This window comes from Aspergillus uvarum (assembly GCF_003184745.1).
Source record: "Aspergillus uvarum CBS 121591 unplaced genomic scaffold BO82scaffold_9, whole genome shotgun sequence".
NCBI classification, from domain to species: Eukaryota; Fungi; Ascomycota; class Eurotiomycetes; order Eurotiales; family Aspergillaceae; genus Aspergillus; species Aspergillus uvarum.
In genome coordinates this window covers 107637-135604 of record NW_020291306.1, presented here as the reverse complement: position 1 = coordinate 135604, position 27968 = coordinate 107637, and the positions used below count along the sequence as shown (strand labels likewise).

The 27968-nt window shown below is 54.1% G+C and overlaps 10 protein-coding genes across 10 annotated transcripts; 6 read left to right on the top strand and 4 right to left on the bottom strand.

The window, feature by feature from the left end:
* Positions 1-126: 126 nt before the first annotated feature.
* BO82DRAFT_351583 (mitochondrial 54S ribosomal protein uL22m) lies at positions 127-1815 on the bottom strand. The gene is made up of 2 exons (XM_025634463.1): positions 1739-1815; positions 127-1653 (listed from the first exon to the last, which is right to left on the bottom strand). Exons 1-2 carry the CDS (start codon positions 1785-1787, stop codon positions 521-523), a joined length of 1182 nt encoding a protein of 393 aa, XP_025494973.1. The 5' UTR covers positions 1788-1815; the 3' UTR covers positions 127-520.
* Positions 1816-4131: 2316 nt separating this feature from the next.
* Positions 4132-8976, top strand: BO82DRAFT_210498 (U6 snRNP complex subunit PRP24). Its single transcript, XM_025630684.1, has 4 exons — positions 4132-7194; positions 7250-7477; positions 7532-7888; positions 7941-8976. Exons 1-4 carry the CDS (start codon positions 4597-4599, stop codon positions 8691-8693), a joined length of 3936 nt encoding a protein of 1311 aa, XP_025494972.1. The 5' UTR covers positions 4132-4596; the 3' UTR covers positions 8694-8976.
* Positions 8977-10739: 1763 nt separating this feature from the next.
* BO82DRAFT_276390 (uncharacterized protein) lies at positions 10740-11652 on the top strand (the record flags this gene model as incomplete). The annotated part of the gene is made up of 4 exons (XM_025631145.1): positions 10740-10839; positions 10918-10973; positions 11095-11415; positions 11446-11652. 4 exons carry the CDS (start codon positions 10740-10742, stop codon positions 11650-11652), a joined length of 684 nt encoding a protein of 227 aa, XP_025494971.1.
* Positions 11653-12224: 572 nt separating this feature from the next.
* Positions 12225-13124, bottom strand: BO82DRAFT_399188 (putative pathogenicity factor; the record flags this gene model as incomplete). The annotated part of the gene is made up of 1 exon (XM_025639086.1): positions 12225-13124. One exon carries the CDS (start codon positions 13122-13124, stop codon positions 12225-12227), a length of 900 nt encoding a protein of 299 aa, XP_025494970.1.
* Positions 13125-14308: 1184 nt separating this feature from the next.
* BO82DRAFT_351581 (phytanoyl-CoA dioxygenase family protein) lies at positions 14309-15592 on the top strand. The gene has a single exon (XM_025634462.1). The coding sequence runs from the start codon at positions 14391-14393 to the stop codon at positions 15309-15311; it is 921 nt and encodes a 306-aa protein (XP_025494969.1). The 5' UTR covers positions 14309-14390; the 3' UTR covers positions 15312-15592.
* A 1907-nt stretch (positions 15593-17499) lies between these two features.
* Positions 17500-18358, top strand: BO82DRAFT_351580 (SET domain protein; the record flags this gene model as incomplete). The annotated part of the gene is made up of 1 exon (XM_025634461.1): positions 17500-18358. A coding segment is annotated over exon 1 (788 nt), but the record flags the coding sequence as incomplete, so codon positions are not given.
* A 186-nt stretch (positions 18359-18544) lies between these two features.
* BO82DRAFT_328771 (putative AMP-binding enzyme) lies at positions 18545-21251 on the top strand. The gene is made up of 7 exons (XM_025633032.1): positions 18545-18905; positions 18974-19044; positions 19119-19266; positions 19339-19374; positions 19424-20470; positions 20534-20813; positions 20870-21251. Exons 1-7 carry the CDS (start codon positions 18777-18779, stop codon positions 20998-21000), a joined length of 1842 nt encoding a protein of 613 aa, XP_025494967.1. The 5' UTR covers positions 18545-18776; the 3' UTR covers positions 21001-21251.
* A 353-nt stretch (positions 21252-21604) lies between these two features.
* On the bottom strand, positions 21605-23209 carry BO82DRAFT_426567 (putative serine/threonine protein kinase; the record flags this gene model as incomplete). The annotated part of the gene is made up of 1 exon (XM_025640365.1): positions 21605-23209. Exon 1 carries the CDS (start codon positions 23081-23083, stop codon positions 21605-21607), a length of 1479 nt encoding a protein of 492 aa, XP_025494966.1. The 5' UTR covers positions 23084-23209.
* Positions 23210-24212: 1003 nt separating this feature from the next.
* Positions 24213-25423, bottom strand: BO82DRAFT_351577 (uncharacterized protein). The gene is made up of 2 exons (XM_025634460.1): positions 25292-25423; positions 24213-25172 (listed from the first exon to the last, which is right to left on the bottom strand). The coding sequence occupies exons 1-2, from the start codon at positions 25410-25412 to the stop codon at positions 24712-24714; spliced, it is 582 nt and encodes a 193-aa protein (XP_025494965.1). The 5' UTR covers positions 25413-25423; the 3' UTR covers positions 24213-24711.
* A 219-nt stretch (positions 25424-25642) lies between these two features.
* Positions 25643-27896, top strand: BO82DRAFT_210389 (spermidine synthase). Its single transcript, XM_025630683.1, has 4 exons — positions 25643-25731; positions 25886-26918; positions 26973-27267; positions 27324-27896. The coding sequence occupies exons 2-4, from the start codon at positions 25981-25983 to the stop codon at positions 27723-27725; spliced, it is 1635 nt and encodes a 544-aa protein (XP_025494964.1). The 5' UTR covers positions 25643-25731; positions 25886-25980; the 3' UTR covers positions 27726-27896.
* The last annotated feature ends 72 nt before the right edge of the window (positions 27897-27968 follow it).

The window sequence follows — 27968 nt, the reverse complement described above, 5'->3', positions numbered from 1 at the left end:
GGGCTGAGGCTGTCCTTGGGTACTGTTTGTATCCTGTATAGAAAGGTTGGTTCTTCGGTTGTTGTAAGTTAATAATGATATTGTACGGGTAGAGGGGCCAATACGTTAAGGGGTCTTGAAGTTGGAGGAAGGGATAAACCGTATATAACGCAATATATTGTACACAGATTTGAGCTGCCAAAGAAAAACTGCTCATGCAGATGCCATACATATCAAACACCCCCACCCCCAACACACACTACCTACCTATCTAGCAGGTCGTACCAACCCGACAAGAATATAAAGAAGCTGCCCGGAAACACAAAAACGAAGAGAGAGATGCTAGAGTTGCTTTCTTCAGGGTAAAAGGAAGAGGTTTCAAGGTTCTAGAGACATAAGACAGGTTTGTGGACGGAACGCCTGGGAAAAGAGTAAGATATCGAGGAACAGACAACCACGAAACAAAGAGGCTACCCGGTTTTGTTGGCATGAAAAGGATGACAAAAAGAAGAGATTACAACCACTCGGCAAATCAGTCCATCTACCAGGAGTAGTACTGGTTCTGCTGGGTGATGGGGCGGTCGGGGAGCGGGGTCCAGAGCTGGGCTTTGCGGCGACGGAGATCGCGGGCCTCGCGCTCCTTCGACTCCCGGATGCGGGTGGCCTCTTCCTTCAGCAGGACGGACATACCGGTGTGGGGCGGGCGCATCATGTTGATGACACCGCGGGCGCGGTGGTCGGCCTCGTAGCCGTAGGGGCCGCGGTTGACCCAGACCTGATCGATGTAGATGGCGGTGGGGTCGGCGATGGTCTTCTTGGAGCCGTCCTTAAGGGTGATGGTGACGGGCTGGGGGGTGGGCTTCTTGGGGACGACCGCGGCGGTGGCCTCCTGGGCTTCCTCGGCCTCCTCCACCTTGGGAACGACGGCGCCCAGCCCCATGCCGGAGCGCACGATGGCGATGTTCTTGGCGTGCTTGAGGTGCTCGAGGACGTCCTTGGCGGCCTTCTTCTTGCTGAGGCGCATCTGCAGGATGGCCTCGTCGATGCTCTTGCCGGCGATCTGGCGGCACAGGGGGCCCAGCTTCTTGATCGAGGTCTTGAAGAAGTGCGACTTGACCAGCGACTCGCGCTCCGTGCGCATGATCTGCTCCGCCCGCGTCAGCCGGCCCCGGCGCCGCACCTCGCGGATCACCATCTTCTTCTCCCACCGCAGCCGCGTCCGCGGCTTCGGGTCCAGCACCGCCTGCAGCATCGACCGGTCGCGCTTCTCCACCGCGAACGTCCGCTGCGCCGCCGCCGCCGCCCGCTCCTCCTCCGTGGGCCCTTGCCCGTCGGCGGTGGTGCTGGGGCTGGTGGTCTTGCGGCTCGTCGGGGTGCGCCCCGTGGTGATCAGCTTCGGGCCGGCTTCATCCTCCGAGAAAATCGAGTCCGTGCCGAGAGAACCCTCGCGTTTCGGGGGCGCGGTGACCGGGCGGATGGTGGGCTTCGGGGCGTCGGATTTGCTGCCGCCGAAGAAGAAGTTCTTGATAGAGGAGAGGGCGGACGGCTTGGAGGATTGGGACTCGGGGTTGGGCTTGTTGTTGGGGGCGTTGTTGTCATTGCTACCCTCCTGCGCATACCGAACGACGGTGGAGGTCAGGGTGCGGCGTGGCACGTAGGTGAGGTTGGTCCGGGCTGCAGATTTGTTTGGTGTTAATGGATGGGGTCACGCATATGAGAAATGGGGATGGGGGGAGATAGGTGTCACGGATGTCCTTACCTGACCGGATGAGGTGCCCGTAGGGTTGGATTGAACCCATTGAGGCCATGATGGGGGAGGATGGGGGGGGGGGAAAGGGGGGGGGGGGGGAGGGATTTGCGTGCAACGGGGATCCGGAGATGCTTGAGGGAAAAAAGTGTCGGTTGATTGATGGGCTTGGCTTTTGCGCGAGTGGTGTGTCTGGATAGAAGGAGCGCAAGTGCCTGGTTGCCTTGTTGCCTGGTGAATGCGGCAACTACAAATGATTAAGCTCACCGCCACAGAGGCAGCTCTGCACTAGCCACAGCAGCTAGTCAGCTCCCGCCAACGCCCGAACAGGCAAGGTCGACCGCCGCCCGGGCCCCGGCGGTGCTCCCTCACTGCAGGGTCATGTGCTACCACTCAACCCACCTAAGGCTAACTACAGCTGAGCTTTCAGTCGTAGACTGATGAAGGATCCAACTGGAACCTAGTGCCGCCAATAAGTCCTGACGGCTTGCTGTACAATTACCTCATAGGCCGAGCCTGCGTCTTTTTCTTTCCTCTGTCTCTCGTTGCAGTCAGGACAGCCCGCCTAGCCCGATTAAGGAACAGCCGCCCCAGCCCTAGAGTTTCCCGTCCTGCTCAGAGGATGTGAAATGAGATCCATGCTCTATGCCATGATGAAAGATATCACTCTGTCGATATGGATTAAGAATCTTGCATGCCTTTATTGCATGTCTTCCGACCAGAACAAAATCGTGTAGCTAGCATTAGCCAATCATTCAGCCAGCCAACCAATCTCTTGGTCTCTCGATCTAGACACATCTTTAATACCCATCACACACTACGGGACAGCTTCCTTTTTCCCCGGGGAGCGGAGAAGGTGTCAATCAGAGTCAAGTGTTCCAGGTAAGTTGGTGGTGGTGATGGTGTAGTGGTGGTCACCCGGCGACAGCACCAGAGACAGAGACAGAGACAGAGACATCGGCAGATCGGAAAGTGTCCTGCTGCGGCCATTACGTCGAAGGATGCTGTCCTCCCCTGTCGCCGGTTACACAACCGGTGAAATCGATCGCAGTCGAGATCCTCGGCCGTCATCAAGCAACGTGCACTTGGAATGAGGGTATGAGGACTTTAGGTGTATTGTATTTCAGCATTCAACATCTGCGATTGCCTTGGGGCTCCTTCACTGGTCTTTATCCGATATCAGATGGAGCAGCACTCCGTAGTTAGCACCAAACTGGAATACATCCGTCATCAATCGACCCGATATCATCTCTCATAGTGGGGGTGAACTACCGAATGCCTGCCTGTACGTTCAAGTAAGTTTGTCAGTAACTTACACCTCTGGAAAACATCTCGCTTTGCCCATAGATTCAACCACTCAGAATATACATACTTCCATGATGTTGTAGACTGGTAGATAGCCAGTAAATTAGAAATCATTCGGATTCGACCTGTACGTCTCAACTTACAGATTTCAGCTGTTTCTCTATAGCTCCCAGGTAGTTCAAACAGAAAGCATTGTGGTGGTTGCCATTGTTATTGATTGTTATTTTTCTCTCTCCCCTACCCTTCTTTTACTGCTCCAACTCCACTGCGTCGATCCACTGCCTGCCTTCTTCTGCCTCATCCATTCTGGTCATTCGTCTTTTTTTTTTTTCCCTCTCTCCCTCTTGTGGTGTCTAGTGTTTAGTTCTTCAGGTCTTCCGATCCTCCTCTTTCTCCGTCTCCTTCCCCTTCCTCCCTCTTACTTTCAACCCACTCACCACCTCATCAACCTCCCTCTCCTCCCCCCCCCCCGAAAGGGACATCCCGTGCGTGTGAATTTAATTCCCCAATTCCTATCCACCTACGAATTCCCCCAACTCTTTTCCCGCTCAAACTCCGCCGCTGACTTGCCGATTTTAGCTTCCATTCTATCGCTCGGACCAAGAGACCAAGATCTGTTCTTCTGGTTGGAGTGAATAGTGTGGTGTGTGCTGGAGACTGTCTCTCTGTTCCCCTCATCCTCTCTCGTCTCTACTACCCCATCTGATTATTATCTGCTCTTCCCCCCTCCCTTCTCCCACCCACTTCGCCTATCCCACTCTCCCCTCCCGCCTCCTCCGTTCATCAGAGGTTTAAAAACCCAAAAAAAAAAACAAATACGATCTTGTTGCTCGCTGCTCTTTCCCCGGTTGTTCTCCTACCTCCGCCCAGCGCCTCACTTTAGCAGTCTTTGGTATAGCGCCCAACCTGTCAAGCTTCCTCCCACCTGCAACTCAATCCAGAGGCCCGAACGAATACCAGTGATCTTCAAAATACGGCATCACTAGCATTTTGTTGGTTGCTTTTGAGTTGGATTACTTTCTATTTTAATTACTCTCCCACCTGAAACCTTTCTCCCCCTCCGCCTTCACTGTTCTGGGTGTTTTTCTTTTTCTTTTTATTTTTTTTCATTTTTATTTATCTTTCCCCCTCCGCTTGTTCTGCTTTACTTCTGAAGTTCCTCTGGTTTCTTCCTGCCGTCGGCCAGCCCACTCAACTGGCCCGAATACGTGACGAACGGATCCCCTTCCATCCCACCCTACCTAGACCGACAACAAGGATATTCAAAAGCAAGAATACGCCACTCCATCCCTCGGTACCTCAAGACACAAAGGAAAAAAAAAAGAAGCATCTGGCCAGGCTGTGACGAGTGCAGGAATGGACTCGTTGATGAGGTCACTTGCAACGGTTCCTCTCTAATTCGAGTTTTTTCCCCCCCCCTCTCTCTTTCGTCTATTCCCTTAGTCTCTCATTCCACTTCAAAAACTTCCTTACGTCAGCACCATAGCTGGCGCTTGGACTTTTGCTTGATATCTGCCGCCCCGGTTTTCGCTCTCGTCTTCTTACCCCGTCATCCCACAGCCTTGATGATGGACATCAACTCCCTCCTTTCGCCCCAGGATTCTAATTCACAGTCCGGGCGCACCACGCCCTCCGCGGGGTCTACGCCTGCCAACAATGCCTCGGTTCCCGTCTCAGGCCCGCCGCAGCCCAAACCCTTGCGAAAGTCTCGTCCCGGCGCAACCAAGCAGGGTATGACCTCCTCGCCGCTGGCGCAACATGTGTACGCCCCGAATCAATTGCCTGATCCGTCACCGCCCACGAACAGCCCCAAGGTTGGTCCTAGCATGGGCAGTGGCAGTGGCAGTGGCAGTGGCAGCGGCAGCGGAACCCCCCCGGCAACCGACTTGCCGCCTGCGAGACAACCCTCCACCCCAGGTATGGACACACTGGCCGACTTAGCGTCGATGCAACATCACCAGCCTCAGCGCCCCGGCGCCCCTCTCCTGCGCAGCACCGAGTCCTATGAAAGCCAGCTGTCACCCTCCACCATGTTTCCTCACGTCAACCCCATCTCCCACAACACGCCCACTCCCCGATCTTCCTTTGATATCGCGATGTCCGACGGTCCCCGGGAGACCGCCCAACGAAGCTACTTGGATAGCTCCCTGGTCCCCAATGCACAGCGGCAGGCGACCGACTTATTTGCTCAGATACAGGAAAACCCGCAGTCTTACGAAGCGCACGTCCGGTTCATTCGTTTGCTACACGCGGGCTTCGTCAACCACGTCTATCCGCCTAACAACCCGGAGATCCATGGGGATCCACGCAAGTATGATCTGCTGAAGGACATGCGCACCGCTCGCGAGGAGATGGACAAGCTTTTCGCCATGGGCGAGGATCTGTGGGCGGAGTGGATCCAGGATGAGAGTATGCTGGCACAATCGGTGGAGGAACGCATCGCAGTCATGGAGCTCTGCCAACGATCGGTCGAGGAAGAGTACGGCAGCACCAAACTCTGGGGCATTTACGGAGAATGGGTGCTCTACCTTTATAAGTCGGCCCATGGCGATGCCAGTCAAAGCTCCTGGACCGAGGAAGATCGGATCGTCGGGCGCGAAGTTTTCACTTGGCCCTCAGTCTTGGAGGTCTGGCACAGGGGAGCCGAGTCGACTCAATGGCGCATCCATGACAGCCATATGGTGTGGGATCGCTTTCTCGACTTGCTCGTCCAGGATCTTGCCCGCAACGCTACCCAGGAGAAGGTGAATCATGTGCGGAACTTCTTTGAGGTTCGTCTTGCAACGCCCCACGCCACCTGGGATCAGACCTTCCAGCTGTTCTCCGGCTTTGTTTCGAACTACTACAACGCGAACTACGAAAGCATCATGGCCGACATGGTCGGAAGACACGCCACGGCCGCTAAGGAACAATACTCCGCCCGCGAGGAGTTCGAAATCAAGTTACGCAATGCGACCGAGTCCGGCGAGTTGGGACAGGAATATACCCTATTCACGGAGTATCTTGACTGGGAGCTCAAACAAAGTCGTCGCAAGCGGCAGCTGGGCAATTTCGAATTCGTCAAGTCGATTTACCAGCGCGCGGTGCTTCGATTTCCGACCGATTGCCATATGTGGGAGGATTTTATCATGTACCTTGTTAACGAGTCGATGCACGGCAACACCAAAACTGCGACGATGGCCACCTTGGACCGTGCGACTCGCCACTGTCCCGGTTCCGGCACCCTCTGGTCGCAGTATCTGCTAAGCTCCGAGCGCGAAGGACAGTCCTTTGCGAAGATCGCGGATATCAAGCACAAAGCGACAAGCACCGGTTTGCTAGATGTCGGGGGAATGGAGGAAGTACTAAAAGTGCATACCGCCTGGTGCAGCTATCTGCGTCGACAGGCCTTCCTGTCTGACTCGACCGATGAAGATATCGACGTGGCGGAGGTCGGAATCCGATCTGCTATTGAAAGCGTTCAGGAGCTTGGCGAGAAGAAATACGGGCGGAACTACCAAGGGGACCCTTTGTTCCGCCTGGAACGAATTTACATCCGCTATCTCAGCGAAAGCGGCAGCTGGGATAGTGCCCGAGAGACTTTCAAGGGTCTTGTGGGTCGGCGTGGTAACAGCTACGAGTTCTGGTTGACTTACTACGAGTGGGAACTCATCTCTTGGAGTAAGTTTGTGCAGGGAGAAGCCACCATTGACGCCGCCCGCCGGACACCCAACCCCAGCTACGCCACCGCCGTTCTGAAGCAGGCCATTAAGCGGACGGATCTGGATTGGCCGGAGAAGATCATGCAAGTTTATATCGCTCACTGCGAGGATTACGAAGACTCGGATGAGCTGCAGCTGGCGATCCTCGAAACCCGCAAGGCGATGAGGGCCATCACAGCCCGGCGCGAGCGGGACGCAAGGGAGGCGGCCGCGCGGCAGGCCGAGCAACAGGCCGCAGTCATCGAGCAGGCGACACAAGTCGAAAAGAGGAAGCGGGAAGACGAGGTCAACGTGAACGGAGCAGCACCTGCCAAACGGGCCCGTGCAGAAGAGTCCACCCCATCTGTTCTCGTGACGCCCGAACCGGTTGCGCTTCAACGTGATCGCGAGAATGCGACTGTGGTCGTCACGCAGTTGCCTCGTAGCATTACGGAACATAAAGTCCGGCAGTTCTTTCGCCATGTAAGTACACGGTCCGTCTGCAGAGTGGTGCAGCGCGTAGTTAACTTGTCGGCAGTGCGGTGCGATCAACAGCCTGAAAATGTTTTCTGCGCCAAACGGGAACTCGGAGACCGCCATCATTGAATTCAACAACCGGGATGAAGCCGTCGTCGCGCAGACCCGCGATCAGAAGATGATCGATGGACAAGCCATCGAGGTCCAATTCGGGTCCGGGTCTACACTCTTTGTCACCAATTTCCCTCCCACTGCAGATGAACAGTATATTCGTGATTTGTTCCGTGAGGTGACTTCCCCTTCTGTGTGTAGTCAGGGTACCTACATTGCTAACCTACTGCAGCACGGAGAAATCATTGACATCCGCTTCCCGTCACTCAAGTACAACACGCATCGGCGATTCTGTTACGTGCAATTCAAGACGTCTGGAGAAGCCTACAGCGCCACCCAACTAGACGGGTCTACAGTCGGCAATGGCCTTCACTTGGTCGCTAAGATTTCTGATCCCACTCGCAAACAGGACCGTCATGGTCCGATGTACGAAGGACGTGAGATTCATGTGAGCAACCTGGACTGGAAGGCTAGCGAACAAGACGTGGAGGAGCTTTTCTTGCGGTTCGGCACCGTCGAACAGGTGCGCATTCCCCGTAAGGTGGACGGAGGCAGCAAAGGTTTCTGTTATATTGTCTTCGCTTCCAAGGTACGTTTATAAGATCCTGCCTATCATTGCATCCCGCTGATTATGTTTGCAGGAGGAAGCCGAGGCGGCTTTGGTAATGCACGAACAAGAGTATCGGTCCCGGCCTTTGCAAGTGAAGTTATCCACACCGCAGGGGGCAAAACGGAGTGCCACAACGATTCTGTCTCGCGTGTCCGCCTCGCGATCTCCATCGGTTGAAGCCAACGGAATCGGAGAGGAGGTTTCTAGTAATGATCGGGCTGCGCGTACTCTGGGTTTGATGAACGTTCCCGACACGGTTAACGACGCACGGATTCGCGCGCTAGTCGAGCCGTACGGCAGGCTGATCAAGATTATCCTTCGGCCAGACCACCAAGGAGCGATCGTCGAATTCGCTGACATTCATGCTGCCGGCAAAGCCTCGCTGGAATTGGAAGGACAGGCGATTGCTCCCGGCCGGAAATTACATGTGGGAAGCGTACCGGAAATGCTGAAGCAGTCGGCAGAGAAGAGAGGCCACTCCGGAACCACCGGCAGCAAGGCGACTACTGAGAAGTCGGGGGCAAGACTCCAACCGACCGGACCGATCAAACGGCCACCGCAGCCTGGGGCGCGCGGAGGCAAGCGCGGTCACCTGGGTGTGAAGCGAGCCACCGGTGGGTTGCAGGGGCAGAGCCACGCGCAGAATGGCGCGCCTACGACCAACACCACGATGACGACGACGATGACGAACAACACAGACAGCTCCGCCCCGGACGACGGACAAAAAATGAAAAAGAGCAATGATGACTTTCGTGCGATGATCCAGCAGAGTCGAGCGGGATGAAAGCGTCCGACGCACTGGATTGCATTGGCGGGTTTGGCGTTACCTCTCTCCCTCCCTCCCTCTCTCTCTCTCCGCTTGCTGATGACCTGGGATTTCTTTTTTCTCTCTCTTCCATTCTACATCCCCACCTTTGATGTGTCTTTCTACCATAACTTGTCACCGACGCGGTGCTGACGCTGTTTCTTCTTTTCTATTTTAATATTCTTGCTGGTTGGCCGTGTATTATCATGGACTTTGCTTCGGTCATGGAATTCCCCAGCCTCATGTCGGATGTAGATTATTCTGTATCTTCCCTATGATTCTTCTTTCTCATTTTTCTTTTCTCTCTTCTCGATACCGTGGGCTCTTTCTGTCTTCGGGCCAGAAGGTTATACTTTTTTTTTTCTCCTTCACCGTGACATAGGCGATGGAATGATGAGCACAAGTCCACTGGCTGGAGATGGACACCCTCCCACGTGATTTGATGGGACAATGTCTTTTTGAGAGTCTGTAGATTTGTAGGTTGTTAGGCGAAGGTCGAATCTCCAATTTAAAGTCCGGCATATATGCGGTTCAGGATAGCGACATGGTTACATGCGTATCACTGTGCGCTACCCGGACGCAACTGTGCGAATGCGCCGGTCGGGGAAGAACGTTCAGTGTTAGTATACCAGATTGCTTAATTCGGATCCTTGCAGCTTATCTGCGTCATTATCTTGTTTACTCGGAATCTATAGGGGGACTGGATCGCTATGAAACTCGACGTTACGGAAAGATACCCACCAACGACGGACTAGGCCAGGCAGGTTGTTGCATGTATACGGAGCTTTTTACTTATGGCTTGGATGGAGAGGAGGGGAGGGAAGCCGAGCAGAGCGGGATGAGGGATGAAGAATTTCCAAGGATGGCTTACCGAGTGCCTCGTAAACAAGCTCTGTCATCTGAGCTTCTACTCCCCCCTTGCTGCTTGCTGCGCCGAACCTTGGAACAAATGAGTTTGGGTTGGTAGGTGATGAGGGGCGAGATGAACAGCATGAAAAGAAATTTGAAGCTGGGTTGCTGGTCCTGTAATACTGTACATATAGTAGAGTGTACAGTCCCCGCCTTTGCAGTTCAGTTCTGGTGGTGGACGCTTGGACCGTGTAGGCGGGGGGAGAAGTTCCACCTAGAGGCGGTGGGGGGTGGTGGTGGTGGTGGTGGTGGAATGTTGCAACTATAAGATTTGTTCAAGCTTGGGCTCATTGTTCGAGGAACAAACTTCATGCTTCAGAATACGTTTGGATGGATAATGAGGATGGGGAATGGTGGATTGATCATCTGGGAGTAAAGCCAAGGTTGTACTGTACTGGATGGAGGTTCATGATGAGCGTTGATCATAGACTGTCCTGTCTGTAGGGGAAGGAAAAGGGAACATCATGTCATCCACCACTCGGTCTGTTTCCGGACGGCGGATTATGAGGTATTTTTTTCTGGGCTGGCATGCGGTTTGCTGGAATTGAGCTTGATTGCGATGGAGGAGGGGTTGGGGGTGGAGGAAATTTGAATTGTCATGCTCTTCTCTTTACCGTCTGGTTCAGAATAATTTCCGCGCTTGGTGTTGTGTGGTGGAGGGAATTGAGTTGCCTTCAATTGAATTGAATAGAATTGATTAAGAGGAAGCCAGCCTCACCTGACCGTCCGTCCGGCCGTCTGTCTGTCTGGCCTTTCCTGATCAGCTCATCCCATCCCATCTTTCCACCAACTCCTTCCAATTTTCGCAACCAACACAACCCCTCTGTCCTTTTGACGGACTCTGGATTCTCCTCGCATCCCTCTTCTTCCCCTCTCTCACTTGAAAAACTCTCTCTTATCCCTGTGTGGCTTATTGATACTCCTTTGCGGTGCTGTTGCTCGCTGCCACTCCCGTCTTATCGGTTCGCAGTGTGTGTCGTCATCATCGTATCATTCCAACCCATTCAGTAGAACACCCGACCAGCACCAAGCAGCAATCCCTCTGCGTTTTGCAATCTCGGCCATTCATTAGAACTGCTTCGATAACTACAATCTAAAAATCCCCCCGGCGCCAGGATGGATTTCCGTCTAGTGCCTCGCGGGGAAGATCGCAACTATACCGGGTTCCTTACCAAAACAATCGTCTACACCGGTTCCTTAATATTATTCTTAGCTTGTACGTTCTCCCCTCCACGATTCCTGTTTTGGTTCGCGCACATCGCAGTCCGAGACTAATATGGCTCAACATCTACAGCCTTCGGGTTAACCATCTCCTCGATCGCCGTTCCGAGATGGGTTAGCTATGATTCGGTGCGTTTTGCCACTTCCATTTTTTCTCGACGACTGAGAGGGCTTCACTGGGCGCATACCATCATTCTCTCGGTGAACATATCGAGTAAAGGGATAAGGCTAACGAGAGGACGGTATCCAGCCCACCTTCCACTACTCCTACGGCCTCCACCGTCGCTGCTCCTCCGTCGAGGGCGCCTGCTGGGGCTTCCCGCAGCGCGAGGATTGCCACGGCGAGGACCGGTACTTCTGTTCGATGTGGCGCTCCGTCGGATTCCTGATGTCGTTCGCCGTGGTGCTGGAGGGCATGAGCCTGGTCGCGTTTCTGATCGTCTTGTCCGGCGGGAAGCGGCTGCGCGAGTCCGGGTGGAAGGTTTTAAGTTTGTTCATCTTGTTGTCCGCGGTGGTGCAGGCGGCGAGTATGGGGATTGTGGTAAGTTCCTTCTCTTTGGTACTTGCGCAGGTGGTGGTGGAGGATTTCCTGGCGGGATAGAGTGCTGACCGAACCGTTTCCCATCGACAGGCGTACCTGTTCGACAACGAGAAACGTTTCTTCCCTGGTTGGGTACTCTCCGACTCCTGGATCTTCTGTACCGTCAGCTGGTGCGTGAGTCTCTTCTGCGCGGCGGCGTTGATCCTGGCGGCGTATATGTTGCCGTCGGAGGGTGGGTATGAGTTGATACCGGATAATGAGGGTTGAATGTGGGGAGGCGAGGGGGGATGTTGGGGGTCTAATGCGATTTGATTTTATGATACGATACGATAATGACTTGACTCCCGCGGGCTTTATTTATTTATATGGCGTTGGTGGATGATTGGCTATGAAGCTGTGCGTTTGTCTCATGTTGTACCTTGTGTGCGGTTTGCGGGTTTATTGTCTATGGTTTGTTTTGCCAGATGCTTGCATCTGTCTTATAGGTACCTAGTATCAGTGGTAGTGATAATGCGGTTAGAGATTATACATGTTAATACTTTAGCCAGGTCAGTACCTAACGGATCTTGGGATTAGTGGCTATGTGCGGCTTGAAGTCTACTGATAGAAACATAGTTTGAGACATTGCAGCTTACACCGCAATCTCTATTTGGCTGCTAGTCGCTAGAGTTAAATGCTAAGCATGCAGATACCCGCGACGAGTCACCTTGCTAAATGAGACAATATGATCAAGTGTACACCGAGGACATCCAAAGCTCACGACATAGGCAGACAAGACACAACTCTTGTCATTGAATCAAATCATTGAATCCCCTGCCAACCCCCAAGACAAAGACAAATCACCTCCAAACCGGCAAAATCTCAACATCCGGAAACTCCCCCGCCGCCACAGTCCTGGCCCTTAACTCCAACAACCACCCCCGAATCTTCCTGCCCACCAGCTCCTGCGTCTCCTCGAACGACCACACTTCGTTGTTTCTGGATACAATCCTCTCAACCAACCACCCCGGCACCACCGGCTTATCCCCCGTTTTGGAATGCTGCTGCTGCTGCTGGCGGAGTCGAAGCTGCACCCGAAACCCCACAAGATCCGGCAAGCTGCGCAGCCGCAGCAGCATCTGCCCCACCCAGAAGCACTGCGTCAGCGCCCAGGTGTCGCGCTCCCGGTAGCGGGCACGCTGGTAGTGCTTGCGGCAGTAGTAGCAGCACCAGAGCGTGACGGGGATTTGTTTCGTGGAGTGCTTGTTGCGGCCGAAGATGTGGGAGATTAGTTTGCGGTAGTGTTGCGGGTGCCCTGGGGTGGTGGTAGTGCAGGTGCGGGTGTAGGCGCATCTTATAGGGGCTTGGGGGTGGGGTTGGGGATTAGGATTGGGGGGTGGAGGGGGAGGTGGTGTTGTGGGCGGAGTGGGGAGAGGGTTTGGTGGGTTGGAGTCTTCTTCTTCTTCTTCTTTTTCTTCTTCTTCTGAGGATGAGGATGAGTTTTCGTAGTCTTCGTCGTCGGTATCATCGTCGGTGTCGGTGTCGGTGTCGGTGGCGTTGTTGCTGTTGTCTTCTGATGTGGTGGTGGTGGTGGTGGTGGTGGTGGTGTGGGTGGTCATGTTGATAGAAGGCGCCGAGTCGTGCACAACTCCAGCTCCAGCTCCAGCTCCAGCAATAGGTCCAGAGGAACGCAGTGCATAGCGGAAGCTGTGCAGTCTACGCAGCATGTCTAGCTGGCCCTGAGACTGACCCTGAGACATGGTGGTCAAGTGAACTCGGCTCTAAAGCTTCCGGAGTTTTCTTGCTGAAGGTTAGAGAAAGAGAAGAGCTTAGTTGTTGGATTCGATAGAGATGGTGATGCAGAACTCTGCAGAGATACTTACCTCTTCTAAAGCTGATGATCAAGTAGTTAAGTACTGTACACTCAGCTTTAAAAGCTTTTGGGATTTTCTGCTGAAGGGCAGAATAAGAGGGGAACTCAGTTAAAAGTTATGATGCAGTTAGTAGTACAGAAGATATAAGGGATACTTACTTATCTTAAAGGTGATGAACAGGTAGGAAGAGTTGACGGATTCAGAATATGTGATGCTGAGGAGGGAGAATGGTGGATGGTGGATGATGGAAGAAAGAAAAGAACAGAACAGAAAGTAAAAGATAAGAAGTCTTTAAATAATTGCAATCTAACTCTATGACTATTAATAGGCAGTCCACTGGATATAAACATAGATCTTCTGATATAATAAGAGCCAGAGGTAGCTGATAGGATATTCACTTCACTATATCAAAGCTTTGCTTCTGACTCTATAGAGAACTTGAGATGCCATTGGTTGAAAGTAAGATTGCCCCAGTGATTCTTAGGGTCATCTGCCCCACATGCTTAATTGCTCCCAGGAAGCTGGACTAGTTTCGCCTGCTAAGTCTGCTTGTGAATTGTATACTATGCAGATTTATATCAGTAGACACAGTCTATCATCGGCTATAGCTAAGGCCCGGCCGAGGCACTAGTTCCTAATATAGTTAGTGATTTCTGGGGTATGGGCCCGAGCTTGGGCGGAGAGATGACTCAGCAGGCTGCTAGCTGCTTACTGTCTACCGCCTGCTTTTTGTGAGCTAAGATTCGCAATCTGCCAGCAGAATTGTGGCCTTTGTAGGCGGTCAGTGCAGCTTTGTGTTTTGATACTGTATTTGTCTCTGTAGAAAGTAGAAAAACAAACTTAAGCTAAGAGCATTATACGAATCTTCTTACTATCTTTTACCTGATTTTATATAGCATCTTATTAAATTACTGTTTCTATAGCAAGAATACTGATCCTAGTCTTAAAATAGAGTCTATCAATCTTCTTTATATCCTACAGCTGCAGCTGTCAGGCAATCCTAGATAAGCTGATAAGCACCGCCTATAAAAAACGCCCTATAGCATCTTTCCTCCTCCCCCACAGTTTCCTCCCCCTCTTTTTCTGCCTTTATCTGCTCCAAACCTCCATCCTACACCCCCCTCTTGCGCCTACCCTCTGCAACACCCCAACATGACCGCCGAAGGCCTCACCCCGGAGCAGCTCGCCTTCTTCCACGAGAACGGCTACCTCGTCCTACCCGACCACCTCACCCCGGCCGAGGTCCAGCGCTGCCTCACGGAGACCAACCACCTCCTCGACACCTTCCCGCTCGACACCCACCCGCTCACCCAGTTCACCACCGGCGACGACGATGCCCAGAAAGAGCACGTCGGCGACGACTACTTCCTCACCTCGGGCGACAAGATCCGGTTCTTCTTCGAGCCGGACGCCTTCCACCCGGACACGCCGGGCACGCTCCTCAAGCCCAAGCAGCAGGCCGTCAACAAGATCGGCCACTCCCTGCACAGCCTATCCGGCCCCTTTCGCGACGTCAGCCTGACCCCGCGCAACGCCGCCATCGCCCGCTCCCTCGGCTTCCAGGACCCCCGCGTCCTGCAGAGCATGGTCATCTGCAAGCAGCCCAGCATCGGCGGCGCCGTGCCCAGCCACCAGGACTCGGAGTTCCTGTACACGGACCCGCCCTCCGCCGTCGGCTGGTGGTTCGCGCTGCAGGATGCCTCCGTCGAGAACGGCACGCTCGGCATGGTGCCCGGCTCGCACCGCCGGAATGGCATCCAGCGGCGGTTTGTGCGCCGCGTGCCCGATGGCAGTCGCGGCACGGAGTTTGTGGAGAATACCGGCGCCCGGGTGCCGAAGGGGTTGGTTGAGGAGGACGGGAAGGAAGGGGAGGTGCAGTTGTTGGATATCAAGGCCGGCTCGTTGGTGCTCATTCATGGCAATGTCCTGCATCAGAGCTCGAGGAATACGAGCCCCCGGAGTCGGTTCGCGTATACGTTTCATGTCATCGAGGGGGCCGACGGGTGGGTGTATGATGAGCGCAACTGGTTGCAGCCGCCTGAGAATGGGGAGGGGTTTACGCGGTTGGTTTAGGGATTCCATGGTGGTGGGTAGGGGATGGGATGGGGTTGTATATTCTTAACTACATTATGTGGAAGGGCAGTGTGGCTGCAATAATTGTATATGCCCAAGAGATCGCATTAGCTTGTCAACTGTGTGGTTAGTTTGTATACCTTCATGTCTACTAGCCTCTTCATGGCCCCGTCCCGAACCCTGCTGCGGCGCCCGGTCTTCGCTGACTACTACAAACGGCAATATCTGATGCGTTCCACCCCAGCAAACTGCCACCTGCCCCATCAACATACAACACAATCACAACCTCATATCACCATGTCTATCCTTCTCTTCCTTTGTGACGTTTCACCTCGAATGGATTCTTGTCCCGAAAGGCTTTGTTCGGCTGTTTCAGACGAGGCAAAAGCCGTTCCCTTTGATTTCCTTTCAACACACTGAAAGAATACAAAGCATGGCCTGACAACCCTTTCATCTGCAAGTGGACAATGATGCCACAGCCAATAATAATATCATCCACAAAGGTCGGAGGCTGCCCATTCGACGCCTGTGAGGTCTTTCATCAATGAACTAAAGCAACGTAATTATAGATTCACATCTTGGTGGAAGTGGCAGAAGTGGCAGCAGATCGAACGATGTACATAAAGTCCGAACGGTAACGGTCCTCTTTCTCATGGAGAAACATATCGGCAGTTCTCTGAATTCTAACCAAGAAGAGTCATATCTAGGACTGCAACTTACTGATTGATCCCCAAACCAACTTGCGTTTATCCTACACCAACACGTACGATGTGCTTTCCAACCAAAGCAGATCTGGGGCTTGGCTCCTCGCAACCCAAAAAGAGCCCCTCACCCTCCCAGAATAAAGTAACAAAGTCATTACCGAAAAAGTCCCGGGAGAAGTCCCAGTCTCGGGCAAGGCCCTTCCCTCGTGATTCCCTGTCGCTGGAATTCGTCGCCGCTATTAAAGCGAGAGCAAACACGAACTCCCCGGCTCATGATCCACCGTCACCAACTGCTGCTGCTCCTGAAGCAGAAGCAAGCACGAAATCCCCTGCTCATAGTCCACCGTCACCAGAGACTGTTGCTGCTCCTGAAGCAGAAGGAAGCACGAAATCCCCCGCTCACAAGCCACCGTCACAAAAGCCTGCTGCTCCTTCTAAACCAAATGCGAAAACGAATCCCCCGGCGCGCCAACCAAAAGCGGGAGAATCTTTTGCAAGTTTTGTGAGGGCAGCAATCGCGGCTCCCCGAACTCATGTTCCACTGTCGCAGGCTCTGGCACAAGCGAAATCATATCCCCTCCCCGGCGGTCCGTTGTCGCCAGAGTCTATTGCTCGTTTAAGAGCAAGAGCGGAAGCAAAACCTCGCCCTCGTCATCAACTGGTGGCAGAGTCGCTTGGGACTCTTCTAGCAGTAGCGAAAGCGACTCCTCCCACTCGTGACCCACAGCCGCTGGGGTCTGTTGCCGCTCCTAAAGCAAAATCAAAAGAGAAATCCCTCCCTCCTGCTCCGTTGTCACCAAAGTCGGTTGCGACTCTGAAAGCAAAGGCGCTCGGAAACATCTACTATGACCTCAACCGTATTGGCAAGGTGCGCATTAACGTACGCGAGGGCAGGAAAATGACTACCGACCGCAAGCGCTACTGGCATGAGTGCAAGAAGACAACGAACTTCATCAGCAAAATGGTGAACCTGGTCGAAGGGCTGGATGATTCCTACCAGACCCAGGAAGGCTTAGAGCTCTCGGACGAAGTTGATGACCTGCTGCAGCGCATCGGGTGGGAAGGGCTCGCGATCGCTGCCCACTCGGAAGCCTTTCGGCGCATCCTCTCGCTGGACCAAGAGGTCGACAGCCAGCTGCGGCACAAGGTACTTGAGGCCCTCAAGGCCAACAGGAACAGCCTGGAATTCTACGGCCGCGTGCGCAATATCGACTGGCGTGGCCTGCTGCTCCCTTACTCCAACGACTCCATCCGCTACATGAGCCCGGCGCTGAAGCTCGTCAAGAAGTTCTGGGACCGCCACCCGCACGAGCTTGCGATCCCGCCCCAGGGCGAAGACCATGTCATCACCCCGAATTACAACAACTGTCGTCAGATCAACATCACCAAGAACATCTGGAACCCTGCAGACTGGAAGCATCAAGTCGACCCGAGGCCTGACATTAATGTCACCATGCGCTGGGCACATGTCTACGATCTGGGGTGTTGTGACTTCTGCGAATCGCCGCATGCCTGCCGGTGCCAGATGCAGTCGATGCCCGGGGAGCTGGTGGAGCTCGTCAAGACGGAGGACCGGGGCATCGGGGTGCGCGCTCTGTGGCCCTTCCGCAAGGGAGACGTTCTGGGTGAGTATGTCGGGCGGCTCATCCCGAACGGCAGCAGGCCGGACCAGACCTATGCTCTAGCGTGGGAGGCGCCGAGTGACCCTCGCACCCAAGGAAAGGTGTCCGTCGACGCATGCTATGAGGGCAACTGGACCCGGTTCGTCAATCACGCCTGCGAGAACGCGTCAACCGAGTACCGCTGCCGGACCTTTGGCGACCATGCCGCCATGACGCTCGAGGCCACGCGGGATATCGAAATGTACGAAGAGATCACCGTCGACTATGGGCCTAGCTATTGGAAAAAGAGGCAATGCCGCTGCGGGTCGCCAAAGTGCTATTCCGCAAAACAGCCGCCGCCGACCACCCGAGAGGAAGCACGACCGCAGTGGGGGGGAGCAAGAAAAACAGAGAAGAACGTGACGAGAATTCCCCTCATGGAAATAGGAGGCGAAGAAGGAAAGGACGTTGCTGAAGAAACACAGACCGAAGAAGGAAACGCAGGTGATGATAGTGAGAATCTTGAGGGAGGCGGAGGAGAAGAAGAGGTGCTGTGTCCAGATCCATCAAAGAACCATGGCGGAGATAGTGATCACCTGGAGAAGGATGACCACAAGGACAAGAACTATGTTCCAGAAGACGATAGTGATGGGGATGATGACGATGCGGGACCGATGGTGGTTGGAACAGCGGAAGTGATGGAGTTGGGTGACTGAGTGAGAAAGTAAGAGAATGATGAAGCTGTTAAATAGAGCGTATACTGTATACTGTACGGCACTATTCTAGCTATATAAGATTTTGTTTTCAGATGTTACTAAGCTTAATCCATGGTCGATCCCAATTGGGAAGGCAGGCACAACCCCGCATTTTCTCTCCACAACACGTGAGGGGAAAAAGAGTGAATGACCTCAAACCACCTCGTCTTCTGCAACTGTCTTGTACTCCCTTCTTCTTCTCATTGACTTCGCTTCATGTACTCTCTGAGTGCAAGAGAAACATTGCCTTACACCAAACCTTGACCCAAAACCTATACTTGATCCACACCTCCATACCACTGCCACTGCCGCCTCGAAGCAAGGGGCGAGGTGCTGTACAGTACATTGACGTCTTCCACCGAGGACAGACTTGATGTAGCTCTCATCCAATCCAAAGTACTGGCAATGTATCGCTTCAATTCATTTGTCCGCTGTCACCCTTGGAGGTCACACTGCCTGCCAAGAAACCTCCAGTCGTCGATAGCTTGGCGGCGCGGACTCCTCACTCAGAGCTATGCCAAAGGCCCATCCGAGGTGAGCTGCTGCACCTCGCCTAAAGCGTCCACTCTCAGATGCTGACACTCAATCCCTCCAATCTGAAGCCTCCCTTATTTGATTCGACGGTTGGTGACCACTTCGCCCAGATTGTCAAGGTACATGGCGATCGGACAGCGTATGTACATAGTGTATTTATCTTATCTGCAGGCCCGCCACAGCTGATTCCCCGCTGACCGATTGTGGAACCAGCGTCATTTCCAAGCATCAAAACGAAAGATTGACATATGCCGCTCTGGACACCAAAAGCAATGCGTTTGCAAGGGGCCTGAAATCCATCGGGGTACGCCGTGGTGACCGAGTTGGAGTTATGCTGGGAAATTCCATGGAATACGCCATCGTATGCAAACAGCCTTCAATAACATACCCAATCGAAGCGAGTAGCCAACAGCAGCTTACGAGGTGTCTATAGGTAACTTATGCACTATTCAAACTAGGAGCAATTTTGGTGAGTCTGGTGCTATCCTACCGGGGAATGAAACGTAACATCCGTTCAGGTGCCCATCAATCCATCATTCAACACTACTCAACTAGCATCGGCCCTAAGTCACCTCAATACAAGCCATCTGGTTGTCAGTGCGGAGTCGAACCTGCCCCGGAAGCCTCCACGGAGCAATGTGCCACTTCTGGAGACTATCGTGCCGGACCTTGCAAGCCTTAGACTAAAGTCAGAACTCATCCCATCACTGAAGAATATCATTCTTGTCGACAACTCTTCTGGTCGCTTCCAAGGCACCGGCTACCGGGTACTTACGCCATATTCCTCACTAACATCCGATGCTGCGTTTGATGGGAGCTCTCTACCACCACAGGACCTCTCCCCTGACGACATTATAAACATCCAATTCACATCCGGAACAACGGCTATGCCCAAGGCTGCATGTCTGACGCACCGCTCAATTCTGAACAATGGCTCTCAGATCGGAGACCGCATGCGCCTCACCCCCGAGGATATTGTCTGCTGTCCCCCACCTCTCTTTCACTGCTTCGGCTCTGTTTTGGGGTACATGGCAACGGGGACCCATGGTTCTGCCATTGTGTTCCCGACAGAGTCCTTCAACGCCAAAGCCGCCCTCAAAGCAGTGCAAGAAGAACGGTGCACAGCCCTGTACGGAGTGCCCACCATGTTCCTTGAGGAGCTCAATCTGCTCGAGAGTGGCGAGGTCTCACCCGAGGGCTTTAAGCACCTCCGGACTGGCATTGCAGCCGGAAGCAGCATTCCAGCGGAGTTGATGAAGAAGCTTCATAAAGTCCTCAACCTCACCGAACTCACCATTTGCTACGGCATGACCGAGACCAGCCCAGTCTCCGCCATGACTACAACCGATGACCCGATCGACAAGCGTATCCACACCGTCGGCACCCTTCTTCCCCACGTGGAAGCCAAAGTGGTTGACCTGACCGACCACCGCAAGGTTGTTCCCGTCGGTGTCCGCGGAGAGCTGGCAGTCAGCGGCTACCTCCTGATGAAAGAATACTGGAATGACCCGAAGAAAACAGCCGAGGTGATGATTCCCGACGAGAATGGGAAAGTTTGGATGCACGTATGTCATTGACTTTCTGATTCCTGTCCTCGATGATCGATTCCACTAATGATGACTACCTAGACTGGTGATGAGGCAACCATCTGCCCAGACGGCTACATCACAATCACCGGTCGGGTCAAAGATCTTATTATACGCGGTGGCGAGAATATCCATCCCCTGGAGGTAGAAAACTGTCTTCTTGCCTACCCCGGAGTCTTGAATGTGTCGGTCGTTGGGGTCCCGGACGAACGATACGGTGAGGCGGTGGCTGCATTTATCATACACCGAGACGTCGACGGCGAGGATGCTAAAGAGGAAAAGGTTAAGAGATATGTCAACGAGACACTGAGCAATCACCTTGGTGCGTACTTTCCACGGGTCTTTCAGGTTCGAGAAAATAGCTAACAGCTGAAACAGTCCCGAAATATGTGTTCTTCCTGCCTTCCTCGGAGTCTTTCCCGAAAACTGCGAGTGGCAAGGTTCAGAAATTCATGCTTCGCGAGATCGCAGTCAAGAGATTGAAGGAGAAGGAGAATCAGCTCGCATGATGCACTGGCTTATCGATTTGGACATCTATACTACATGAAGAAAAGCCGTTGGATCCAACCATGGGGTCTATTGAATAGAGATGGATTGGAAATGTACATAGATGTAAAACATTCTCCTCTATGATGGACAAACGGATGATTTGTGGGAAGACAATGAGCGCTACGATTTGAGGGCGCGTCGTTATCATTACTGCTCATCATTGGCCTACATGAGCAAGCGCTGCATTATGAGATAGTTTGTTCTCTCAGACAAATAGCAAATAGCTTCTGTTGGCATTTCAACTCCAGAGGGTATAATCGCTATGCGACGAAGACGCTCAACATGCATCGAACATAAGACACTCTCGTCTCGAGTGTACAGTACAGTGAAATACGCCTGTCCATGCCCAAGCAAACGGACGGCCTTGTTGCAAATCTTGCAAATATCCAAACAGCCGACTTTGGGCCCTGCATATCGAACAATCGCCAGTCTATTCACCAACGACTTGTTCTTTTCCAAAGATGATGTCCAAAACCCCAACCTGCCAAAAAAACAAAAAAAAAAAAAAAAAACAAAGGTCGCGTAGAAACCCTTCCCCTTCCCCACCCCCAAAAAACATCCCCCTTATCTCGTGCACGTCACGCCGGAATCCACCTTCATCCGACAGTGATCATGCACCGCGCGGCTCTCCGCCGACACAGCCGGCGAGCAGCACGAAATCCCCTGGACCCAGGGCTCCCGTAGGACCTCCTCAATCGTCAGCCGTCGCTCTGGATCCGGATGCAGCATCCCCAGCACCAGCACCAACACCGCGTAGTCCGGGTACTCCTTGGCCTTAAACCCCTTGCCGCACAGGGGCCATCTCCCCGCCGCGGCGTCGAGGCGCGTGTCCCCCGCAGCAGCCCCGAACGCCTCCCACCCGTCCACAAACCGCGCGAAGTGGTCGTCGAAGGACTCGACGGCGAATTCCCACGGATACCCCAGGCCCAGGATATGGCGGGCCGTGAGCGCGCAGGCCCAGATGTCGGCGGCGCGGGGGTCGTATGTTGCCGCCGGTACCGGTGCTGCTGTTGCTGTTGCTGTTGCTGTTGCTGTTGCTGTTGCTGTTGCTGTTGCTGTTGCTGTTGCTGATGCTGCTGCTGATGCTGCTGCTGCTGATGGGCTTGTTTTTCTGGTTGCTGCCTTCATGGCTGCATCCGCCGCCGCCGCAGCCACCCACATCTCCGGCGCGATATAGCAACTCGTCCCGCACACGTCGGCGGGAGTCCGGACGTGGACGCATTCGCCTTCCCCCTGGTGGTGGTGGTGGTGGTGGTGCGGCGGCTGGAAGCGCACCGCGTACCCAAAGTCGGCAAGCTTGAGGAGCCCGTCGGCGGCGAGCAGCAGATTCTCCGGTTTGAGGTCCCCGTGGGCGATGCCTTGGCGGTGCAGGTGGGCTACGCCCAGGAAGAGCTGCTTGATGAAGCACAGTTGCGTGGTTGGCGGGAGGCGGACGGCGTTTTTGGCGCCGGGTGGGTACAGCAGGTCGTGGATGTCGCCGTGCGGGCAGTGGTCCATTAAATAGGCTAGTTGGCTGCGTTTGGGGTTGGTTTTGGGGGTGGCGGTGCTGTTGCTGCTGGCAATGGGGATGACCTCGCCCAGGGCGAAGATCTGGAGCACGTGCGGGTGCGGAGGCAGGTGCACGGCGAGCGTCACCTCGTTGCGCAGGGAGAATTCGGCGCCCCGCTGCCGCGTGCACGTCTTGAGGGCGTACAGCTTGATTGTTTCGTTGGTGGCGTCGCTGAGGTCGAAGCTGCGGACGGCTTGCACGGCGCCGCAGCCGCCTGCGCCTAGGTTGCCTCTTGGGAGGAGGACGAGGAATTGGTGGGGGTTTTTGGTGGGTAGCGGGGTGAGGGGTCGGAAGGTTAGGAAGTCGGGTATATTGGTAGTTGTGGTGGTGGTGGTGGTGGAGGAGGAGGAGGAGGAGGAGGTCCTGGAGGTTCTGAGGAGGGATGAAATGGAGATGGGGGTGGTTGCGATGACCTCTACGAGCGAGCTCTCCCTGCTTGAAATGGACACTCGGTCCGAGTGGAGGCGAATGGGGAGATTGGTCGTTGAGCTCATCTTGAGGGCAGCTGCTACTTGTGTTAGGGCTGGTGGGCTATGTAGTGGTGGTGGTGATGGTGGAGGTGACGGTGACGATGACGATGATAATGATGTCGACGCTAATGGGGACAATGCTCAAAGCCCCGTCTGATATATCGACAGCCTATTGTTCGATACAATAGGCAATAAAACCTTCTGCGCTTCGAGGTGCAGAAGTCAGATGCCTTGCAGTATAGAGAGACTGCTAGACAAGACAAAGGGGTGACAGGCGAGGAGAAGGAGGGGAAAGGATGGACAAGGATTACATCAATGACAGATTAGATCAATGTCACTGACGGGTAAGAATAGGCGTATGCCAATATGTAAAGGTGTGAATAGTTGAGATGTTGCTATTCACGCAGTGAAGAATGATGCTTTCGCCAAGCAAAATATTGTTGCTGAGTGCACAAAACAGCAAATGTGGGGAAGCAGAGAAAGGATGGAGATGGAAGAAGAGATGGATGCGTTTTCCTTCCCTCAAGCAAAAGAGTCATATGGGGTCTGACAGCATCATTGCTGAATTGCTGGATTGCTTTAGCAAGAACAACTTCTAGGGTTGTGGACTTGATCGCTGGGATGAGGGTTATCCGGGCTAGCTAACCGTGGGCTCGGCTGAAAACTGTGCTGAGCGGCATCGTGAAGATGTAATTCTGGAATTGGATTCCATGGGCAGGTGCTGAGGGGCTGAGGGTTGAGGGTTGAGGGTTGAGGACTCTGCGTCCAGCTGGCGCGAGGAACACAATTCGGGATAATGATGGAAGTGACAGGTTTGGATGTCATGCCTCGGAAATGGGATGCTTTAGAGACATGTCTCACAAACTACATGAGAGAGAATAAGAAATGATTGTGTACAAGCTACCCTCCATTCCCATCTTCACATTGTCTGTTTTTGGCATCCATTCAAGTACCTATGCATACATTCACTAAGCTGTATACTTAATGACTATTCACCAGATAGTGGCTCGGCACAGTATGCTGTGTGGTAGTTTCCCTGTGGGTTTTCCCGTTGGAAATATGCGTACCATGTGCGCCAATTACCCACGGTCCACCATCAGCCTGACCAGCGGCTGAGAGGGGAAGTGACTCACTACGTCAGATCACTCGACTCCTGCGGAAGAGAGATCCAAGCTCTAGTGCACCAAGTACAGGGGAGAGGCGACAATCGACCCCTCCACCAAAGCCATTTCTTAGCGAGCCGTGGAAGTGATCCCCAGCCCTAATCTCTTCTATCCCCTTCAGTGACATTGCGGACTGGTCTCGGTCGTCTGCCGGCCGAGGGACATTCATCCCCAGCCATGACGTGGTGGTCTGCTATTCAATGACGCATGCTTCCTATCCCTGTCGGTCTTGACAGGCCTCGCAAAAGTCGTTCTGGCGAATATCGATCGCCAGTATGTCAATTTCCCTAGAAACTGTAGTGTGCAAGAACGGAGATCCAGTCATAGAACTGCGCCGCGAAGAGCAAGTCGTAGCTCAGAGGGGCGGGGGCTGAAAGCACGAGAAGATCGTAGGTCAAAGTACGAGTAAACACTCGGGACGAGCCGAGAGTGCCCCGAACCGCGGCGTATCCATATCCCCGCAGAACAGATAATCAAGCCAAACCGGAATCAGAAGTCCTGAATGCCCGTCTCACCTTGAAGCCGAGACCTGACATCCCCACTGCCCTGGCCCTCGCCCTCGACAATCCATTCCGGCTCCTCGTCGTCAAAGTACTGTTCCTGCGCCTCGTTCCAATCATCATATTCATCATTGTGATCGACGGTGGCGTAGTCGAAGTCCGTATCCTCGCCCCGAAGAAACCGCATGGTCATCTCCCACTGCCACAGCTTCTCGCCTTCCTCCTTGCTGGGCGGGATCTCATCTCGGTCTTCGGCGAGGATCTCCCCGTTCGGACCCCGGGTGTAGCTGAACATGGCGTGGGGGTCCGGGTGGTTTAACGCCTCGAACTTCGCTTCGGAACGGCACAGGTCCGCCTGGAGGACACCGGAGAATCCCTTGGCGCGTCCTTCGGCTTCTCGTTCTGCGGGAGTCTGGAAACGGCGGATCAAACGGTCATAGAGCAAGGGGTCTGTGCGGTTGCTGGGGGTGTTAGCTTGATAATCACTATGTAGGTTTTTCGTGACGACCAAGTCTGGCAGGGTGCCAGTCAAGTCAGAAACGTAGACCAAAGATGAGCGACAAGCGGACCAGCTAGCTCGAGATCAGCAGAAAAGTACTCTGGGTGCATGTCCAGGTAACGCTTGCGACGGTTCTTAATCTGGGTGGCTGGGGAGGTGGGCACGGCGGAGGAGGCAGTATTTGCCTCCATCTTGGGCGTCGTTGGCGTGATACCCATTGGGAAAAGAGGCATTCTTGATTGGTTTGAGCTAGGCTGATGCTGGAACATATGTCTCAGCGACAATAAGGGAGATTCGAACGGGTCGAACAACAATAAGGATAATGAAGAGAGGGAGGGGGAGGAAGTGGAGAAGAGAGGGGGGAAAAGCGGAAGAGAGCGGCGGATGGCAGATTAATTCCTGCCGTCATCGAAGCTCCGCGGAACAACAACTTAACTTCCTCAGTGCTTGCTCAATCCATTAAATCCGACAACGGAGTATGGCTACTCGAGTTTCGAATTGATATAGTAGGTAAGATTAGTCTCCCTCTTTTGGTTTCACATCCAGCTACTTGTCCTTTCGTTGCATGTCTGCGGGTCACGGTGGTCCACAGTTTGCCCCTGCTCCTCCAAAGAAAAAAGTGGCAGCTCGAGATGAACCTCATGGAACTAACAAGTACCTTCAGGAAAGCTCCCTGGCCAAAAGAATCACTCTGGTCAGCTCGAAGTTCACTCAGAACGTGTTGTGCTGGCAGATTTCGTCCTTTCAGAAACGGACACCATGTCTTCTCTCGGTGCCTGGTGGCAAAAACCCACCACCAGACAGCTGGTGACCGGTGCAGCACTGCTGGTGCTCACCGCGTTCTACTCGCCTTTGACGGTTCTGACTTTGGCCCCTGTCTATGGTACTCACGGCACCCACGTCTTCCATGCCTATGGAGTTGCCATTGTGGCCGCCGTGGGATGGTTCATGAAGGATCACATCCAGCGGCTTTCCGGCCGGAAGGCGGTCTACTTCATCCCAGTCGTGGCTTTCTGGATTCCCACCATTCAGACCTTCCTATTCTCGTCGAGCTCTGTCCTGGGAAATCCCGTCGGCCCTATCTTCACCGAGATCGCTGCCTACTATCCATTGGTCATCCTCTCTGTCGCCTGTGCAGGCAAACTGGTGCAGGCAGGTCTGGATCTAGGCCGCCACGGCGAAGCCGTTGCCGAGCACGTTCCTCTCCTCTCCACCTATGTCATCTACAAGGTTGGAGAGAAGATCGCCAAGGCATTCCTGGCTAAGTTCATCGGTTCGACCATCTTCTTCAGCCGTGCCGGCTTGCAATTCCTGCTGCCCGCCTTGTACTCTGCCGTCATCCCCTCCAAATTCCTGCTTTTCGCAGTCCCCTCGCTGCTCCTCTCGGCCACCTCCAACGTGCATCTCAGCGACGGAGCCCTGAACTCGTACTTGAACGATGAGGGTTTCGCGCTGGTTGCCCGTCAGGACTCCAACACCGGTTACATCTCGGTGCTTGACAACCTGAACGATGGCTTCCGAGTCATGCGATGCGACCACAGCCTGCTGGGAGGCCAGTGGACCAGAATGCCGCGCGGCTACAGCCCTGCCACTTTGGATCCGATCTACGCAGTCTTCACCATGCTGGAATCTGTCCGCCTTGTGGAGACCGACCACGGCGAGCCCCGCGTAGACGCCGACAGCAAGGCACTCGTCATGTAAGCCCCAGATCCCTGCAAGCTCCATGACCCATCAAGCTAATCCACACACAGCGGTCTCGGCGTCGGAACCACGCCGTCAGCGTTGATCGAGCACGGCATCGAGACCACGATCGTGGAAATCGACCCCGTCGTGCACCAGTTCGCGTTGGAGTACTTCCACCTCCCCGCAAACCACATCGCCGTCATCGAAGACGCCACCACCTTCGTAGACCGCTCTCCCAAGGCCCAATACGACTACATCGTCCACGACGTCTTCACCGGCGGCGCCGAGCCCCTGGAGCTCTTCACCATCGAATTCATCGAGAAACTGGCCTCCCTCCTCAAAGACGACGGCGTCATTGCCCTTGTACCAAACCCCCAAACCCCAACCCCACCGCACAAAACTAACCATCACATCCCCAGAACTACGCCGGCGACATCACCCTCTACCCCGCGGCCCTGACCATCCGCACCATCCGTGCCGTCTTCCCGACCTGCCGCATCTTCCGCGAGGCGGCCGAGAACGACGACCTCAACAACGACTTCACCAACATGGTCATCTTCTGCAAGAAGAGCGCCGCCACCCCGCTGCGCTTCCGCCAGCCCGCCCCCAAGGACTACCTGGGCAGCAAGTTCCGCGAGACCCACCTGCTCCCCCGCCACGAGGTCGACCCCGCCCGCTTCGAGGTCATCCCGCCCAACGGCCGCCGCCTGCTGACGGACCGCGAGTCCCACCTCCTGCACAAGTACCAGGATCGCTCCGCGCTCGAGCACTGGCAGATCATGCGCACCGTGCTGCCGGATCTGGTGTGGGAGTATTGGTGATTGGGCTCCATTCCCAAATTACATGGAGGTTGGGGTACCCTTGAAGCTTTGGCATTTTGGGAAGGGGGAATGCTCCCTTCGCCCTTCTTGGATGATGTATTTATAGGTGCTTTGTGTGTGCCCAGTGCACAGCAGGTTTGGGTGTAGTCGTGTAATAATATCTGGCATCTTGGTAAAATAAATTTCCCGTGATTGTGTACATCGCTTCGCTTATTGTATTTAGCATTCACAACTTCTTTTTCA

Coding starts and splice junctions, on each gene's coding strand:
- BO82DRAFT_351583 (XM_025634463.1), bottom strand. CDS start 1,787: ATGGCCTCAATGGGTTCAATCCAACCCTACGGGCACCTCATCCGGTCA. Junction 1,654..1,738: donor CGGGCACCTCATCCGGTCAG/GTAAGGACATCC, acceptor ACAAATCTGCAG/CCCGGACCAACCTCACCTAC.
- BO82DRAFT_210389 (XM_025630683.1), top strand. CDS start 25,981: ATGTCTTCTCTCGGTGCCTGGTGGCAAAAACCCACCACCAGACAGCTG. Junction 26,919..26,972: donor GACAGCAAGGCACTCGTCAT/GTAAGCCCCAGA, acceptor ATCCACACACAG/CGGTCTCGGCGTCGGAACCA. Junction 27,268..27,323: donor ACGACGGCGTCATTGCCCTT/GTACCAAACCCC, acceptor TCACATCCCCAG/AACTACGCCGGCGACATCAC.
- BO82DRAFT_351581 (XM_025634462.1), top strand. CDS start 14,391: ATGACCGCCGAAGGCCTCACCCCGGAGCAGCTCGCCTTCTTCCACGAG.
- BO82DRAFT_210498 (XM_025630684.1), top strand. CDS start 4,597: ATGATGGACATCAACTCCCTCCTTTCGCCCCAGGATTCTAATTCACAG. Junction 7,195..7,249: donor TCCGGCAGTTCTTTCGCCAT/GTAAGTACACGG, acceptor ACTTGTCGGCAG/TGCGGTGCGATCAACAGCCT. Junction 7,478..7,531: donor TTCGTGATTTGTTCCGTGAG/GTGACTTCCCCT, acceptor AACCTACTGCAG/CACGGAGAAATCATTGACAT.
- BO82DRAFT_328771 (XM_025633032.1), top strand. CDS start 18,777: ATGTATCGCTTCAATTCATTTGTCCGCTGTCACCCTTGGAGGTCACAC. Junction 18,906..18,973: donor ATGCCAAAGGCCCATCCGAG/GTGAGCTGCTGC, acceptor TCCAATCTGAAG/CCTCCCTTATTTGATTCGAC. Junction 19,375..19,423: donor TCAAACTAGGAGCAATTTTG/GTGAGTCTGGTG, acceptor ACATCCGTTCAG/GTGCCCATCAATCCATCATT.
- BO82DRAFT_351577 (XM_025634460.1), bottom strand. CDS start 25,412: ATGGAGGCAAATACTGCCTCCTCCGCCGTGCCCACCTCCCCAGCCACC. Junction 25,173..25,291: donor TGCTGATCTCGAGCTAGCTG/GTCCGCTTGTCG, acceptor GCAACCGCACAG/ACCCCTTGCTCTATGACCGT.